This window comes from Spinacia oleracea, chromosome 1 (genome assembly GCF_020520425.1).
Source record: "Spinacia oleracea cultivar Varoflay chromosome 1, BTI_SOV_V1, whole genome shotgun sequence".
Classification (NCBI taxonomy): domain Eukaryota; kingdom Viridiplantae; phylum Streptophyta; class Magnoliopsida; order Caryophyllales; family Amaranthaceae; genus Spinacia; species Spinacia oleracea.
The window spans coordinates 131,440,494-131,460,198 of record NC_079487.1 but is presented as its reverse complement, the minus strand read 5'-3'; the positions used below and the strand labels follow the sequence as shown (position 1 = coordinate 131,460,198).

Below are 19,705 nucleotides of genomic sequence, written 5' to 3'. Positions count from 1 at the left end.
TGCTGTGAAGGCTGAACATTGGGAAACTTGTAATAGCATGGTTATATCATGGATCATTGGGACTGTTTCTGAGTCAATAAAGAAATCAGTTATGTTCCTGAATAGCTCTGCTCAAATATGGAAACAGCTAGATCAAAGGTTGTCCTTGACTAATGGGTCAAGGAAATACAAGCTCAATAGAGACTTGTATGAAACCAAACAAATGGGAAAGCCCATTAGTGATTACTACACAACCATGACAGGGTTATGGGAAGAACTGGAATCACTGAATGATTTCCCCCCTATCACTAATGTAACAACAGAAATCAATGCTTTTATACAAGCTTTGACAAAACAGCAAGAAGAGCAGAAGTTGTTTCAGTTTTTGAATGGTATAGATGATCACTATGGACCTCAGAGAAGCCAACTCCTCATGATGACACCCCTCCCTTCTGTAGAAACAGCTTGTAGTTGTCTGCAACAAGAGGAATCACAGAGAGAGCTATTCATAAATGTCAAGGAGGAAGCTGAAGGTCTGGCAATGTTCAGTAAAGGAGATGACACTTCATGTTCAGCATGTGGAAAGCCAGGTCATAGCAGAGAAGTGTGTTGGTCAGTGGTTGGCTATCCAAGCTGGCATGCCAAGAACAAACCACAAACCAAGAGCACATACAAAGGAAAAGGAAGAATGCAGGGTGGTCAATCTAAATGGAACAAGGGAAAACAATCTGGTGGTAACCAGAAAATTGCAGCCAATGCTCAAGAAAGTGGCTCAAGCACAGGATCTGCACCTTTTCTCACCCAACAACAGTTGGAACAACTGTTTAGAAGATTACCCCCTCCATCAAAGGGAGGATCAGATACAGATGATGAAATGGATATGAATTATTCAGGTATGGTGTCATGTTATTTTGCTGATTCTGTAAGTAGTGACTGGATAATTGACTCAGGGGCATCTAATCATATGACTGGTGATTATAATGCATTGATCTGTCCTGTTAAGAGTCAAAATAATCCACACATTAACCTACCAACTGGAGAAACATCTAGCATTTCTCATATAGGAAATGTAAAACTGAAAAGTGATCTAGAACTGAAGAAAGTATTGTTTGTTCCTGCATTCAAACATAACCTTCTATCTGTAAACAAGTTGGCTGAAGATTCAGACTGTAAAGTCAATTTTTACTCTGGATATTGTGTGATTGAGGAATGCAAAAGTAAGGCTGTGAAGGGAATAGGAAGGGTTGTAAATGGTTTGTACTATTTGGTGAATGAACCACTGGAAAACACCATTAAAAAACTCAAAGAGGGAACCTACAACTGCCCTAATCAGAAAACAAAGAACAACACTTCCATGAATGTGACCAGCTTGTCTCATATCCCCACTGTACTGAGAGATGTCCCAACCATCAGTGCACCAACTCTGTGGCATCACAGACTTGGTCATGCACCTATGAAGAAGATGAAAATGATTGAAGAGTTGCCTAGTATGAAAGATGCTGGAGAAATCTGCCTGAGTTGTCCTCTAGCAAAGTTTACCAAACTTCCCTATACTCTAAGTGATTCTAGAGCCACTAATCCCTTTGATCTAGTTCACATAGATACTTGGGGGCCATACAAGGTAGAAAGCAGAGGAAGCTATAGGTACTTTCTTACAATAGTTGATGACCACACTAGAGTGACATGGGTGCACCTGTTAAAACAGAAATCTGATGCATATCAAGCTATTAGTGACTTTGTTCAAATGGCTGAAACTCAACATCAAAAGAAAGTGAAAGTGGTGAGGTCTGATAATGCACTTGAGTTTGATGACAAACAGTGCAGATCTTTCTTCTCAAAGCTTGGAATCATACATCAAACATCCTGTGTGGATAGACCACAACAGAATGGTAGAGCTGAAAGAAAGCACAGGAATGTGCTTGAAATGTCAAGAGCAATAAGATTTCACTCAGGATTGCCTTTGACATTCTGGGCAGACTGTGTACTTGCTGCTGTTCATATCACAAACAGACTTCCTTCAACAGTCTTGAAAGGGAAGAGTCCATATGAGGTTCTGCATCATGAAAAACCCAAATACAAGCACTTGAGAGCTTTTGGTTGCCTTGCTATGTCAAGTAATCCAAGCAATACCAAAGATAAATTTGATGCAAGGGGTGTGCCTTGTATGTTCATTGGATATCCTACAACTCAGAAGGGGTACAAGCTCTACAATCTTATCAACCACAAGGTTTTTGTATCAAGGGATGTAAAGTTCTATGAGAGTGTCTTCCCATATCATCTATTTCATTCTACCTCTGTACAAGAAAAAACTCCTGAAGATCAAAACAACAACCAGTCTCTTGTATGGGGAGATGAAATCACACCTCATACATGTAATGATACTGAAGAAAGTGAAGCACAAACTACAGCAGGTGTCAGAAATGAATCTGAATCAGTGAGGAAGTCATCTAGAACTCACAGACCTCCAAGTTGGCACTCAGACTACAATGTGTCACATGTGAGTGTGACACAACCCTCTCAAATTAAGAAAGTGGTGGAGACTGGTGTTACACCTCAGTTCTTTTGCTTCATGTCCCATCTTGTGAAACCTAAACTTCCTGATCCTAAGCACTTCAAACATGCAGTTCAGAAAGAAGAATGGAGGCAAGCCATGAATGAAGAATTAGATGCACTAGAGGAAAATGAAACTTGGGAAATCACTGACTTACCACCAGGAAAGCAAGCAATTGGTTGTAAATGGTTATACAGAACCAAGTACCACTCTGATGGTGAGTTTGACAGAAACAAATCAAGACTTGTCATACTAGAAAACATGCAAAGGTATGGCATAGACTATGAAGAGACATTTGCACCTGTTGCCAAACTCTCTACTGTAAGATCTTTGTTGGCTGTTTCTTCTATAAAAGGGTGGTATGTCCATCAGATGGATGTGAAGAATGCATTCTTACATGGCAAGTTAAATGAGACCGTGTATATGAAATTTCCTCCAGGTTATCTTGGAAAGGGGTACAGATTCAGTAGTCTGTCTGAGGGGGAGTACCCACACACCAACACAACTAAGGTGTGTAAACTTCTGAAAGCGCTATATGGGCTAAAACAAGCTCCAAGGCAGTGGTTCTCTAGATTAAGCTTAGCACTGATGGACAATGGCTTCACTCAGTCCAAAAGTGACTGTTCTTTGTTCATAAAAACAGATGATGTTAACTTTCTTGGCATACTAGTATATGTAGATGATCTGATTTTGGCCAGCAACAAGCTTGAGCTCATACAACAGGCCAAAGATTTTTTATCCTCTCAGTTTCACATGAAAGACATGGGTGAATTGAGATATTTTTTGGGAATTGAGGTTGATAGAACTCAACAAGGAATATTCTTGTCTCAAAGAAAATATGCTTCTGATCTCCTAGAAGAATATGGCATGGTGAATTGCAGACCATTAAAGCTCCCAATGGATAGTCACTTGAAACTCACTCCAGAAAGTGGTACAGCTCTCCCACATCCTGAAATCAATCAGAAATTGGTAGGTAAGCTGATCTATTTGACTCTCACTAGACCAGATATCTCATACACTGTCCATGTGCTAAGTCAATTCATGCATAACCCAACATGTGCTCATCATCAAGCTGCTCTAAAGGTGCTTAGATATCTAGCCGGATCAATCACTCAAGGCATCTTATTAGCTTCTCAATCATCTGCTCAACTAACTGCCTACTGTGACAGTGACTGGGCAGGTTGTGCATCCACAAGAAGATCCACCACAGGGTACTGCATTCTTCTTGGTGCATCTCCTATCAGTTGGAAATCAAAAAAACAGTCTGTAGTTGCTAGGTCCACAGCTGAAGCTGAATACAGGGCTATGGCAATGACTGTGTGTGAAGTGCTTTGGTTGAAACAACTGCTTAAAGAACTAGGGATGAAAAACCTAGGTCCTACTGCAATCTTGTGTGACAACCAGGCTGCACTTGCCATATCAGCCAATCCTGTCCACCATGAAAAAACAAAGCATGTGGAGATTGATTGTCACTTCATCAGAGACAAATGCATTGAAGGTGTAATTTCCCCTACTTACATTCCTACTGCAGATCAACTTGCTGATGTGTTGACCAAGATCCTACCCACCAAACAACACCAATCCATCATGTACAAGTTGGGAGCAAGAACTCACTCTCAACTTGAGGGGGAGTGTTAAATAGCAGATGTCTAAAGGCCATGGAGTGTAGAGAAGGTGGGCAGCCCATCTCCTTGGTCCAAACAACAGTGCAGCATAGCCCAATCACATGAAGTGACAGCTGCACATGATCCCAGATATTCTCATTCCTAGGTTACCGTTATTTTGTCTTTTCCTAGGTTGATATGCTAATCATTAGCTGTCATTATTGTAATAGAAAGCTGGCGGCTCAACCCTAGAGGGAGCCTTAGTATTTAAGCTTGTATTACAGCTCTTGGAGCACACACAATTAATGAGAGAAAAATCTGGGTTGAACAATTGCAATACTCTTGATATTTGCTCAATGAACTAACTGATAAAATACAGTTTAGTCATCAGGTGAATTTAAGCGGCAGTTAACATAACTAAAGTTTCAATTGAAATCCATATTGCTATTGTAAACAATATTATTCGATACAAATTTTTCTCTATTGTAAAATAATACCAATATCACCATGACGTTGTGTTCAAGTGTCTACTTGTTATCTGATAGATCAAAAGTTCTTAAAAACAGCCTCTTAAAAAAATCAAAAAATAAAAGGGTAAGAGTGTATACATTTGGCCCTGATACACTGAGTACGGCCTTTATCACCATAGAATCATAGATTTCAAATGATTTGAGAATTCAAAAGAAGGGAACTAACCAACTAGGAAAGTATGACATGAATGTGTAAAGTTTTGCTCAAAGTTCTTGTTGGACAACTACCACAATGCACAAGCATTAAAGATCAAAAGGACAGCATACCAAAGCTAATTAAAATATCGTTGCTGTCATCTTCATTCTTCCACTTGATCTACAAACTCAACCAAATGGATAAAATTGGGGACTATTTGCCACATTGCACACTTGCATAATTGGTGATGAATTGTCCAAGTTGCTGCTCTAAAATTCTACTTTCTGAGTTTAATATGTTACAACTTCACCAGTACTATTACTAAGTATCTTCTTATTACATTGTATCTTGTTGATTACTCCGTATATACTGATTCCTCAAAGTTCAATGTATTGCGTATAATATGGGGATTGACAACTACCACTTGTCTACTTGGCCACCGGAGCTTGGTTAGAACTAGAAATGGTCTTTCTTTTCGGAGGAATTTACTCGACAACTAAAACTTAAATTTCTGCTTCATGGCAACAATACGCAATTTCTTTGAGGGAAAAATAAGGCCGAATTAAAAAGTGTTGTATATGAATCCAGTTTCGAAAGATACGGAGTAACCACAAATTCTTAATTTTATCAATTGTCTGTTGGTTCAGTGGTGATTGAGACTGAACTTGGTAGAGAATACCCCATGTTCGATCCCCCACAACAATAATTGGGAGGGGATTGAAACTTATCCACCCAAAACTCGCCCCGAATTCGAATTAGCCCTAAAGGTGAACCAGGTGCTACCACCAAAAACAAAAATCTTAATTTTCTCTCCTTTATTTAACTTAGAAGGCTATTATTTATTCCTTACTTGTTTTGTGAGGTTCGAATGTTAAACAAATGGACAATAAATTAGAGATTTTAATGTATATACGATTATAACAAACCCGCTATACCGTGGATGCATTAATTTACCAAAGGTCCACCTATTTTCTTGTTTGTGTGTTCACTTAGCAACCATGGGATTTGGGATCCCCTTAAAATAGAAGGGGTACATATATTTCGAGCACCTTCCTTTGTATGATAGGTATATAGAGCTGAAATTCACGTGGACTATATATATACATGTACATGTAAGAGAATATATTGGACCACAAATGAAAGGTATTGAGTTGAATGTTGTCATGGAATATCAAGTTTTGAAGGCTGATTATTATTTTAGTTAACATCCAATAACTAGTTGCTTTTGGTTATAAATTCAAGGCCCCATATTCCAATATTCCATGCTTTATTTGGATTTAAGGCCTATAGCCTTTTCAAGGATGTAGCAAAAACTATTTCAATGGCAAATTTTGTTGATTTATCTTAATGTATCGTTTTCACACTTGTTTTATGGATGTGTTCTTTTCATCTTATAATACAATGGAATTTCACAAATCTGATAGCACCCGAATGAAATTCATTGAATCTGACAAGACCTGATTCAATAGAGTAACTTTATAAAACGTTATTAGAATTTATAGACCTGACAAAAACTGATTCTAACTTATCTAAATTTATTAGACCTAAAATATATTCTTTTTAAGATGTAGAAATAGATAAATTAAGATAGATTAGGTTCAGGAGAATAAAATGAAAAATTAAAGATTTGCCTTATGATTTACATATCACATGCAAATTGCAAAGATTATAAGTTGTACCCACCAACTAAAATCAAGAGAAACGTAGGGAGGGTTACGTAAAAGCTTTACAAAGATAATTTGGACCACCATTACCTCACCCAAATCAGTTGAAACAGAACCTTCTGGATATACCCTCAATTAATTCACACTCATATTCATAGATTAAATACCAATTACTTATTGATTCAGTAGTGATTGAGGCTGAACTTGGTAGGGAGAACCCGTGTTCGATCTCCCGCAACAACAATTGAGAGTGGACTGAAACCTAACCACCCAAAACTCGCCCCGAATCCGAATTAGCCCTAAGGGTGAACCAGAGGCTAACAAAAACAAAAATCATAGATTAATAAAAATCCTAACTCTTTTGATTTGTTTTCCATATAAAGTTCCAATTAATAAACAAAGAAAAATTCCCAACATGAATTTAAAAATATCTCCCCTCCATCTTTCAATCTCAGCCCCACATCATCCCAAAAAGGAATAAAATAAACAAAAAACATTTTGACAAATTTAAAAAAACTATTTAAAGTGGCGGTTTCTGGAGAGTTCTAGTGTGTTATTAGCGTTTACAGAGTAGGCGATCACCTTCTCCTTCTTTCTCTCTCCTAAAGTTCCGTGTCCAACAAAAATCATGTAGTTGCTTCTTACTATTCGCAACTAAAGTAAATCTATTTTTAGTAAGATATTCGACTATATAATTTGGCCTTCTATTTTATTGGCCCAAATTTAATCCAATTTGTCGACAACAAAATTAGAACAATGGCGGATGGTGGAGAGAGAAAAGGCGTTGATTTTTACAAAGTACTTGGTTTAGAGAAGGAATGCTCACCTACTGACCTCAAAACCGCTTACAGGAATCTTGCTAAGGTTAGGTTTCTGTTCTTCTCTTCCCTTTTCGTCTTTCATTGCCATGGCGGGTAATTATACGTTAGGTTTATGTACTTGATTTGTATTAATGATTAAATTTCCCGCGAAAAGTAAAGTAATATTTTTGTTGTGGATTGTTATTTGTAGAGATGGCACCCGGATCGTTGCTCTGCATCTGGGAATTTAAAGTTCGTGGAGGAAGCCAAGAAGAAATTTCAGGGTATTCAAGAGGCTTATTCTGGTAATTTTATTGTTTAATTCCAAATTCCTCCTCCCCCCTCTCTCTTTTTGTGTGTGTTAGTGAGTTGGTAATTTATGTTTTAATTTATGTGTGTTAGTCGATGTGACACGTAGTACTTTTCTCTTTGCGCCACATCATTCACTCATAAAGTCGAAATATGTCATGGACAACAAAAAATCATTGCAATCATTGCAATGAGATTCGAACTCTATACCTCAAATGTGGATGACAATATCCATTACCATCTTAACCAACCACCAATTGTGTTTTATCTCTTCATATTAATTTATAAATAAATGTTAACATAAAGTCTAAAATAACTAACTTTTTATGTGACTTTTTATTTTCAATGGATTATTATGGAAAAAAGTTAAAAATTACTCCCTCCGTCCCGGAATACTTGACCTGTTTTCCTTATCGGGCCGTCCCTTAATACTTGACCTGTTTCTAAAAATGGAAATATTCTAACAATATTATATTATTTCTCACTCCACCCCTATTAACCCACCTACCCCTACTCCATACAAAAAATAATTAAAAATTCAACCTCTATTCTCCCCCAACCCCACCTCTTAACCCACCTCCCACTAACTACATTAAAATAATACCCCACTATCAACTACTACCTATTAAATTAAATAAGTCAATTCAATTCCCTTAAACTCTGTGCCGGTCAAACCGGGTCGAGTATTCCGGGACGGAGGGAGTAAAAAATTAGGACAAACAAAGAAACATGATGTCATAAAGTCTCATAAGCAACAACTATAAAAATGTCTTGCATGGCTGCATATATCTAATTTGGTGTTTATTAATTTGAAGCACATAGTTCAACTAGAAAATTAATTACACAAATTGTAAGATGATCTAATTGAAAAATTAGATGGTATGATAAATGACGTAATGTGCCTGTGTAATTGACAAATTTAATGGATCCTTTTCACTTTATGGTATACATGTCTAAAGTCAAATATTGAGCTCAAGAAAAATCTAAAAATTTAACTATTCAATGTATAAACAGGGGCATCGCCCGGGCCACACACTGGTTAACTATCAAAATCAGATGTTACTTAGCTCTACTATTGAAACACTAATTCTTAGATGGACCTGACTAGAGCTGATCAACATGGGTCCGGCCGTTCGCATGGCCAGAAAAATACTGGGGTTTGGGCAGAATGTTTCGACCCGGCTTGGACCGAATTTTTTTACAAAAATGTGGGCTTTGGACAACGTAAAATAACAATTTTAGTTGTAAATTTGACCCGGCCCGAAAAGTCCGCTATTTTTGGCCCGAAATAGCGGGTTTTGGGCACAAACAATTGGCCCGGCCCGACATAATAGGCAAATTTGTATGCCTTCGTCCCGGCCCGGCCCGCCTTTTGATCAGGTGCCTAAATATGTTGTAGATCATGTCAAAAGAAAAAGTTAACAACTTGTAACTAATTTATTTTGCCGTGTTTATTTGAATTATAATGAAATTTTATTATATTAATCTCGTTGTTACACGTTGTGGTTGAATAATGTGATTTTATTCCACGACCCTCTTTTGAAAATACGAAGTATATGGTAAGTTTGATCAAAAAATGGTTATTAGAGCTAAAAAAATTGGTGTTTAATTTATTATGGTCGCAATGTGAACAGTAAATATCACTATAATGGTATGTTACTGTTGCCTTTAGATCTATAATAATTAATATTATTATTGTATTAGATCCACGCAAGAATAATCCTATTACGATAGTGAATTAACAGTACAAAACTCGCTAATTTTTTATCATGTAATAATTTCTCGGCCTCCAAAAATAAGGAATGTATGTTGAGGCAGGAATATGGAGATAGCCTTTCTTTATGTGTGTTTTATGCTTCTGTAACAGTTCTATCCGATGAATCTAAAAGGTTTTTGTATGACGTTGGAGTCTACGACAATGATGATGACGAAAACAATCATGTGAGTCCACCTGCCTTTTGTCCTTATTTCTGTTCTTGCTTTCTTTGTAAATGTGTAATGGTGTAATTATTTGATGAATGAAAGAACATTTGGAATGATTTGGTAAGTTCCATAATTGTTGCCAGGAAATTATCTCAGCATTTCATTATAGCCTAGTTTCCAAAAAGAAGATATTGGAGACTGTATATTCCAGAATACCAGTTTCAGCAGTATGGGACTATGGGTCGTATGCTCGTACAAGTATGTACGGACTACTGACTACTGAGTATCATTTGAACTTTGTTAGTCATTTACTGTCACTCAATTGTATTAAGAATTGTCATTTGGAGTAGTTGACCCTGCATTCTTCTTGCCTGTCTCCTCAGTTTGAATCCAATTCATGTCCATAGTGTTGGAGAAGGGTTGGAGCTCATGTAATCATGGACCGTACCAAACAGTTGATGATTTGTTCATCGAGCTCATTAGTTGGCTGATATTTCGTCTCTTAAAAAAGAAAGAAAAACGAGCTAATTAACATTATGGTGTCCTACTGTATAAAAAGGCTCAAGGAGCAACAAGGCGATTTGGGGTTCCCAGCGCCTTAGGCGCGCCTCGGTGCGCCTCATTGAAGTGAGGCGCCCTAATAAAAAGTAAAAAACAAAAAGTGAAAAAATGGTGTGTGCCTTGGTAGGTGCGCCTTTTTTGCGCCTTTTTGCGTCTCAAAGTGCGCCTTTGTGCGCCTTTTTGCGCCTTGGTGCGCCTTAGGTGCGCCTCATCGAAATCGCCTCGCCTAGACAATAAAAGGCGCTGGCCAATCGCCTTGCGCCTCAGAGCTAAGGCGCGCCTTTTTATACACTAGACTCCTAGTTAATCAAGTCTATTGAGCAGCACTCGTTGGTAATCTCTGGGGCATGTCTTGGGTCCTCGTACATGCAGCCTTCATTTTGTCACTTACTACGTATAAAGTTATAGTTATTTTGCCAATATGGTCTTTTACTAAGTTATGATCGACCACCAAGGAACATGATATGAGTCTTTTCTGTTAATTTCTATCATATTTCATAATTATGATTGTGGGCAAACTCTTGAGTCTTGACATTGGCTAGATTGCAGGGAATGGGTGACTTCCTGAACGAGATGGTCACCATGATGAGCGAGCACAAACCAACTGTGAGTTTCTGTCTCTACTCTCTAATCATCTTCTTAATCATTGTCATTTCTTTATTTAGTCATTGTTCAGCGAATTACAGAGAATTATATGCTGTCGTATTCACAGTTAAATACAACTATATATATTGCAATCTATGATTTTATACATTCAAGTATATACAACCACTTCTTCCCTCCTTGGGTTCCTTCAAGTGGGTAAACACCTGCTAATATGTCTTCTTCTGGTTAATAATTCGCGCTTTCTTTTGTTTCCTTTATAATTTTGTGGTTGTGGATAAGATACACATCTCAGTTTCTTGTTCACATCTGTAGTTAGTTAAGTTCTGGTCCAATCTTGAAAAAGTAGTATCTATATAGGCCGGCCTTTATTTAAGATTTCGTCACCATTTTAATGAGTTCCTGCCGACATCTAGCAAGTTCGCCACTTCAGGAGATGTTTCCGTTTTGTGGTCCAGTAAGGGTAGTAAAATTAGTGATGCATACTGCATTGTCTACTCTTGAGTCTCTGACAACTGATGCCGATTTTGTCACACAAGTTGATACTTATGACTAGTATTTTCTGGATTTTTCTGCTGTTTATGTATGTTATGCCCTTGAAAAGTTAGGAAAATTGATCAAATTCTGTAATCTGCACTATGAAGATTAATCTTTATGACAAAACAGCAACTTATGCAGGATAAGTAATAGTTTTTGGTAATGGGATTACAGGAAAATGGGGAAGAAAGCTTTGAACAATTACAGGATCTATTCGACGAGATGTTTCAGAGAGATAATAGTTGTGATGCGGCATACCCTTCAACCTCATCACAGGGGTCTTGTTCGTTTTCAAATGGCGGTTCTACTGAGGGTTCATGCATCAATAACAAAAGAAATTCTCTAGGAATGAATGCAACAGAAGCATCATCATCCTTCAATAATATCAACTCTGATAGTTTCTGTTTAGGGGTTAGTATTAGTATAAAATCTTTCCTTCACTTGTTAATGCAAATACTAATCATTTGTTGGTGTTGTTATGGATTGTTTCGCGAAGACAGATGGAGCGCAGGGGAGATTCGAGAAAGATAAAGGGAACAAGCGTAAGAACTCAAGGAAGCGGTTGTAGAAATAGTAGCGGCAATGGTGGTGATAGTAGCAGAAGACGATATGGTAGGAAGCAAAAAGTTGCTCCTGGCCATGATGTTTCTTCGAACGATTACTCCGGCATTTCCACTTGGGTAAAAATGTAAAATCACAGATGAATTGCAGTTTAGATTATTGATTGACACCAGGAAATGCGTCTATAGAGCCATAGAGGTTTTGGTACTACAATGTTATGTCATCCAAATTTTGGCATTAGTTATGTTTCTGTGTTTTATCATGTAATAATACAAGTTGTAAGGCAAGCCTACTTAATTGAGTTCCAACATCTTATTTTGGTGGTCCAGTAAGTTACCAAAAGCGTTACAGTGAATTGTCAGCTTTAATTATATTTAAGGTTTTATCCGTAAATTAATTGGTGATAACAATCTACATGAATGAAGCTGAACGATTTCGATTTAGTTTTGATAGGTCCCTAGTAGTATATCAACTACCCAAAAGGATCACCTCTAAGACAATCAACCAAACAATACAACTCCAATTCACCACAAATAATCCAACAACCAAATAACCTAACAATCAACCAATAATGGATAGCAACTAAAATCAAATGCGGAAGAATAAAAATCAATCCACACGTGAATTATACGTGGAAAACCCCTTCAATCTGAAGAGTAAAACCCACGGGACTTGTGAGGAGTCCACCCTTGTCACCTTCTCTTATTATGATAAAATTGAGGGCAAAAGAACCCAAATCAGACATACAAAGGTTCACAACACATCAACACTTCCATACATAAGAGATCAACAATTAAGAGACAAGAGATGAAGAATATCACTCAAAAACGTAGGTTCTGTCCAGCAGCAACCACAGAAAAACCAGAGAGCTCAAAACGACAATCCAACCGTTCAAAATGAGGCCCTATGTATCCTCAACAAGCTGACCAAAAATTACCACGATCCGACCGTTGAATCTCCGGCAATCGGCAGTTTTCTGATGGCTGTCCTGAAAACTACGAACACTCTCTTCTCTTTCTCTCTTCTCCTTTTTGTGTGTGTTTCTAATCTAATTTCTCACACCACTTTGTTGTCTCTCAAGTCAGCCAAAATGCTACCCTAATCTTCCAAAATAAGCTTCAACATAACCCAACATTGGACCACAACAATAAGTGGAATATTGGGCTTCCACTTAAAACACAAGACAAACATTAACAAACGTATGCACAAAAATAGGCTGAACCCACAACAAGTTTAAAATTTCGTTCTCTAAACTTGTCTACTATCCACTTTAACCTCCTTTAAAGTCCAATTTCATGCATTTGTATTGATCAATATTCATTATCGTTCACCAATACAAGTATTTAACATTAAAGATTCATCAACTAGGATTAAGGATGTGTATAATATGATTAAGCTACAAATATAATGATAAGCCATGATCGCAAATTGCAACCAACCTTGACTTTTATTATGAACTTTATCATTTTAATGCTAATAAAGTAATAAACAATGAACGAAATGGATCGTCTTTCTTGTTGGGGAACGAGACCCTACAACACGTGATGAAGGCCCTTCATTTATGCTCCTTACTCCTCAGTCCCTTTCCAAATTTGTGTTTTTTATGGGTCACTTTCTTTATACACACCGTATTTGTTAAAAATATAAAGACCAATAAAAGTTAGAAAATATTTGACAAATACTGTAAGGCTCTTATCTTAGATTTTGAGAGTTTCTCTAAATTTGAAGTATCGGATCGAATTTTATGCTTTATTTGGTTGGGAGGAATTAGAAGGAAAAGAAAAGAAAGTAAAGGTAAAATAAGGTTTCCTATATTTGATACAAATAATTATATGGGAAGTGGAAGGAAATGAAGGGAATTGGAAAGAAAGCTCCTTTATAAAATTTTCATTTTTCTTTCCTCCCAAAATTGAAGGAATTTGGAAGGAAAGAGAAAATTAAAAGCTGTCATTTTTATTTCCTTTCTCTTCCCTTCATTTCTTTCTTTTAAACCAAACACAGGAAAATAAAATCTATTTCCCTTCCCTTCTTTTCTTTTCTTTTCTTTTCCCTTTCTTTATTTTCTCTTCCTTTCCTTTACTAATAATGAACCAAATAGGGCCGAAGTCAGGGTGCATGAGCATGACTGCTGGGGGTGGAGTTTTCGGTGTAGTACTTGGTCGTTGGTCAGTAAGTATTGAAGCAAGTCTTTCCAAACAACACATGTGAGTGTCTCACGTGGATAAAAGAGAAAGGATATAATCAGTGGATGGAGTAATACTTTGTGACTCATTTTTAATTTGAGTTCCAAGCTTGCATCAAAAAGAGAGTGGAAGGAGACTGGAGACCCATTAAACACTGGGTTAACCTTGAATTTTATTTTATTTTACAAGCATGCATAAAAAAATTCCGACCATTGGAGTTTATAACAAGCATCTATGTTGTCATAACAAGCATGCATAATAAAAAAATTCCGACCAATGGAGTTTATGTTGTCAAAAAGTAAACGTAATCTATACTAATATATTAAAAGGCGTTTTGAAGAACGTATACGTGTCACGTAGACCTCTCCTTATTACCCCACGTCACCACTGATTAGCATCATGACACGTCATTACAACAAAAAAACATCTAACAAGGATCGAACACCAAACCTCTTTGTTAAAAGTTACACTTCTTACCATCTTAACCAACTAGATCTTATGTAATATATTTCCATATAAGCCTATATATTCTTTTTACAATAAACAAATACATTGAACAAAAGTGAATGCCAAAAAAGGAATGATTACTTAATTCATAAATGTATAATTATTACTTTGAAGGAGAGGATCCAACTTTGTTTATATTTTTGGATGTGGGGTTTAATCGGGGAGGTTGTTGATCGGCCACTAATCTTATGTCACCCCCGTTATTTGAAGATGACACCATCTTTACGTGCACATATTTTTTAAAAAAAACCCGAATAAAAGTCAAAACCCGGGGCAACGCCCGGGTTACATACTAGTTAAAATATTAAAACGGTAAAAAAAATGAACTTAAAGTATTACTATGCTGTATCGTGTATGTATCAAAATTAAACCTTCAAGAGGACAAGAGCAACATCTATCCATTCTAACTAGTGTGTAGCTCGGGCGATGCCCCGGTTGCTACATTCAATACTTAAAATTTTAGATTTTTCTTGAGCTCAATATTTGACCAAAATACATGTATTTCATAAAGTGAAAACATCCATGAAGTTCGTCAATTACAAAGACACACTACGTCATTTATCATGCTAAGTAATTTTTCAATTAGATCATTTTACCATTTGTATAATTTGTTTTCTAGTGGAACTAAGTTCTTCAAATTATTAAACACCAAATTATATATATAAAAATTTACGTCAACATGTTTTTCTTGTTTTAATGCTATAATTATTATTACTTTTTTCAAAATAGTCCAAAGAAAAATAAAATGTCATGTAAAAATTTAGTTGTGTTTAGACTTATATTAACATTTATTTATAAATTAATGTGAATAAATAAACAACAATTAGTGGTTGGTTAATATGGTAATGAAACTTATCATCTACACATGAGGTCTTGTGTTCGAATCTCATTGCATTAGTTTTGGTTGTCTATGACATGGCATAACACTCGGTGAGTGGATGATGTGGCGTAAAGGGGAGAGTACTATGTGCCAAATATACATTTTTCACAATGCCTTTTAATATATTATATAGATATTTTAAAACACAATGTTTGCATGTAATGATGCCACGTGTCATATCTTTTATATTATTTTATTTTTTTGTTAAATCATCATTTATATTCATCCTTTCCAATTCTCCTCCTTGATTACTTAGATATTCATTTTATTTCAAAAACACTTTTATTTATTTCACATTCTAAATTTAATTTCATTATACTCCAAATGTATCACATTTTATTTTTTTAAAATTTGCGTATACTACTTTATATGACATATATGATGTACCCGAATTTTTGATTTAAGAAACTCGTGCATCGTACGGGGTAAAAACTAGTTTTATATTATTTATGGGCAAATTCAAAAGAAAAATTAATTCGGAGTATAAAGTAAACAAAAATAAAAGATAACTAAACCCCCCAAAAAGCCGGTTAACTATACTAAAAAAAATGCACCAAACAAAACCAGTTTAATTGTTTTTGCCACAAAATGAAAATAGTCATTTTGATAAATAAATTATACGTAGTACCTAGTTTGGTAAATAGATTTTAAAAGTAGCCATTTTGATAAATAAAATTGTAAAAGTAGCTAGTTTGGTAAAAGATCCAATATAATGTTAAGTAGAACGTTTTAATTAAACAAAGATATCAAGATAGCATGCACTATCGACTTTTTTTTTATTAGGAAAAGAATAAAAGGAATTACTAGGAGATCCTCTTCACGCGAGGAACTCTTAATCCAATATAAGGATATGCATATTAATTAGGATAATTTTACAATAGCTACATTAATTTGGTAGCCACTACAAGCTTTTAATCTCGACCTTATATTTTGATACACGAAATCTACACCATTTATTTTTGTTGACTTGACTTTTGAAGAAAATTAAAAATTAAAAATTAATTAACCTCCATAAACGGTTTGTTTTCTTTTTAAGAAGATCTTAATAGTGCGTTGGTTCTCAAAGTAGGATGATTTGTATTAATACGGGGTGATTGTTGGGTGGATGAGAGAATATGATGAATAACGATGGTAGTATTTGATTGATAATGTGGTTTTGAATAACTGTGCCTTTTCTTTTCTTTTTCTTTTTTTTGAAACGCAGTTTTTTGTTTTTGTTTTTTATTTTTTATTTATTTTTATGATTAAATAAATAAGCGGATTAGATTTATTCTTAAAATTAAAGGGTTGAGATTTGCTAAAATTATGGTGGCTACCATTTTATTGTAGCTATTGAAAAACCTTCCTATTAATTATGATAATTTGCACGGAGTAGGTTCCATCAAAAAGCATTAAAACAAACAAACTTAAACACACACACAACACAACTATAAAGGTTGGTGCAATGGCAGATTCAACCCTAGCTTGTATATCAAACAACTTGAGACAATAAGCACAAAATTAAGAAATTAAAAAATTAAGACTTATAATTTAAGAAAAACATTAAGTAAAAGAGTTACATCCTCAATTCTCATACTACGTATAACATAAAAACTGACATAGTACAATATGCATGCTAATTGCTATTTTAACTAATTTTCCAAACATCCTAAAATATTTTCGTCTAATTATGGTCTGAACAAACCGGAAAATCATTGAACATTGAAAACAACGAACACATACTCCGTACTTAAAAATTGAAACTATCAAACATTGCAAACTCCTCAGCAATCGAAAAATCATCCATATCCATACTTGAATCATCATAACTAACAAACCTAACTCCATTCCTCCATAGAAAATCCAACAATTTCATTGTCCGATGTACCTTCTCTTCACCCTCCTCCTCGGGATCCGTATCCGTTTCTTTGTGTCCATCTCCTAGTTTGACAATTTCCACGATCATTGCATGAGACTTACGTCGGTCGTCACCTAGAAATTCTCCAAAAAGACGATCACAGCTTTCCACCATAACTTCAAAGACAGACTGATTAACGTAATTATTGGCCAAATCAAGTTTCTGTAGCCCCTCTGAAATAGCAAGTTGTGTGTCTTTGTCTTCGAAATCGATTGTTCTTTTCCACGTGAAAGTAACACATCTATTACCTTCATTAGGGTTGCGGTGATCAGGATGATAACATAAGTCTATGGTAAAGATTTCATCAACATAGCGATCCGGGTCCAAAGTTGGAGTCGCCGGAGTAGGGTCAAGTGCCCAAGATGACACATCAAACCCGGAAATCCACCTTGAAATCAATGGAAGATGATTCATGGCTAGGGAAGTAGTCATGGTAACAAATTAAACTTGCTAGCTTAATTAGGGTTTTGGGGAGGCTTAAACAAAAGTTGATGGAAGATATTGAAGTATTTGTTGATGTTTCGCATCAAATGTTTGGAATTATATACAAATAATAACGCATAGTATATTCTAGAGATCAATCGATGTGTTTTCTTGCAACAAAAGAATCTGTGTTTTAAAACCTACATGGTTTAGGAATTACTAAATAGGATTAATTATGCAAGGTGAGAAAATTAAATTTAATCCGTGTATTGCATCAAATGTTTGGATTTATATGGACTTTGCTAATAGGAATTATTATTTAAGTTTTTCAACTAGTTCAATTTAATTTTTGAAGGGAATTCTATCCACAGTTAAGGAAAAGTAGATGCCGTCCTATGTGTTAAGGTTCGATTAATATTATTAATTATTTTTATATGGTTAATTATATTATATCTTTATATTGTTTGTATATTAATTATTATTATTATATGGCCAAAAAAAATTGACCGAGTACATTAATTATTAGAAAGAAAAGGTATAATTCGTATAATATAAATAATAATAATAAAAGAAAGTTACGGTGTGTTCCAATAATCAAATACTCCGTATATGAAATTTGTTCAATATAATTCTTGGAGTCATGCTAACTTGACTAGAGTCGAAACAGTGCGTTGAATCTGGCTATTTTAATTAATTGGGCTTCATACTCATATTCTTGCTCAATTTTGGGCCTTAAAGTTAATAAAAGTTCACCTTTTAGTTGGCTTTTACCAAAAGTTATCTTGAGGCTTGAGCAATGGACAAACATAAATAGCCTTGCACGGATAATGAAAATACATACTAAAGAAGTTCATAGACAGAACTTCATTTGAGAGAAGAGAGGGAGAAGTTTTTATTGATTGTAAAACTGTATTACAGAGAAGAGAAGTAGGCTAGTATTTATAGTTAAGCTATGCACTACATCTCACAACTGATCAGATGAAAGAAGAAGTTAGTTACAACTAACTTTGCTCAACTAACACAGCTAACAACTTAACTAACACAGCTAACAACTTACAACTAATCATTACATGTCAGCAATCTGTGTAAGCCAACGCCATGTCATCAATCTGTGTATCAACTAATCTGAACAACTGAACTAACAAAGCACACAGCAGCTTGTTTCTGTGTTTGTTGGAGACTTCAGTAGATTCAGTAGGAGCTTCAGTTGTGAGTTTTTTGTGATCAACATCAATCTCATTGCTGTTATTGTTGTGTTCTCCAATAGCCCCCCTCAAGCTAGGCACTGGATCAATAGGAAACATGCCTAGCTTGGACAACAGTTCAGAATGGTGAGGAGAAGGCAGAACCTTGGTAAGAATATCAGCCAGTTGTTCAGAAGTAGGGACATAAGTGAGCTCAATCAACCCCTCTAGAACTTTGTCTCTAGTGAAATGACAGTCCAATTCTATGTGTTTAGTCCTTTCATGATGGACTGGATTTCTTGCAATATGAATTGCAGATTGGTTATCACAGTTGATCTTGATAGGAGTTAGGTTAGAAAGTCCCATCTCCTGTAAAAGCCTAACAAGCCAAGTTACTTCAGAGGCAGCTGCAGCCATTGCTCTATACTCAGCTTCAGAGGAAGACATAGATATGGTGCCTTGCTTCTTATACTTCCAAGAGATTGGACTGGTGCCTAGCATAGTGATGTAACCAGTAACAGACCTTCTAGTATCAGGGCAAGCAGCCCAATCAGAGTCACAATAGGCTTGAAGTGTCAACTGTGATGATGGCTGAATAGAAATACCTTGACCAATAGTATGAGCAACATATCTGAGCAGATGGTTCAAAGCTAGATTGTGAGAAAGTTTGGGTGACTGCATAAACTGGCTGAGTGTTTGAACAGCATAGGATAAATCTGGTCGAGTATGAGTGAGAAAATTTAGCTTTCCAACTAAACATCTGTACTGAACAGGATCAGCAAATGGCTCATCCTCAAAAGAAGTGAGCTTTAGTTTGGTTGGAAGAGGAGTTTTAGCCAATTTTGAAACATCCATCCCACAATCTGCTAACAA

At 35.8% G+C, this 19,705-nt stretch overlaps 1 protein-coding gene across 2 annotated transcripts; it reads left to right on the top strand.

Annotated features, from left to right (window-relative positions):
* Window positions 1–6,998: 6,998 nt before the first annotated feature.
* On the top strand, window positions 6,999–12,086 carry LOC110787228 (uncharacterized). 2 transcript variants are annotated; one of them, XM_021991814.2, is made up of 6 exons: window positions 6,999–7,328; window positions 7,476–7,569; window positions 9,441–9,514; window positions 10,607–10,663; window positions 11,372–11,608; window positions 11,694–12,086. In XM_021991814.2, the coding sequence occupies exons 1-6, from the start codon at window positions 7,221–7,223 to the stop codon at window positions 11,763–11,765; spliced, it is 642 nt and encodes a 213-aa protein (XP_021847506.1). In that variant the 5' UTR covers window positions 6,999–7,220; the 3' UTR covers window positions 11,766–12,086. The 2 variants fall into 2 exon arrangements, with proteins under 2 accessions (XP_021847506.1, XP_021847505.1); XM_021991813.2 differs by having other exon boundaries at window positions 7,001–7,328; window positions 11,698–12,086.
* Window positions 12,087–19,705: the final 7,619 nt, after the last annotated feature.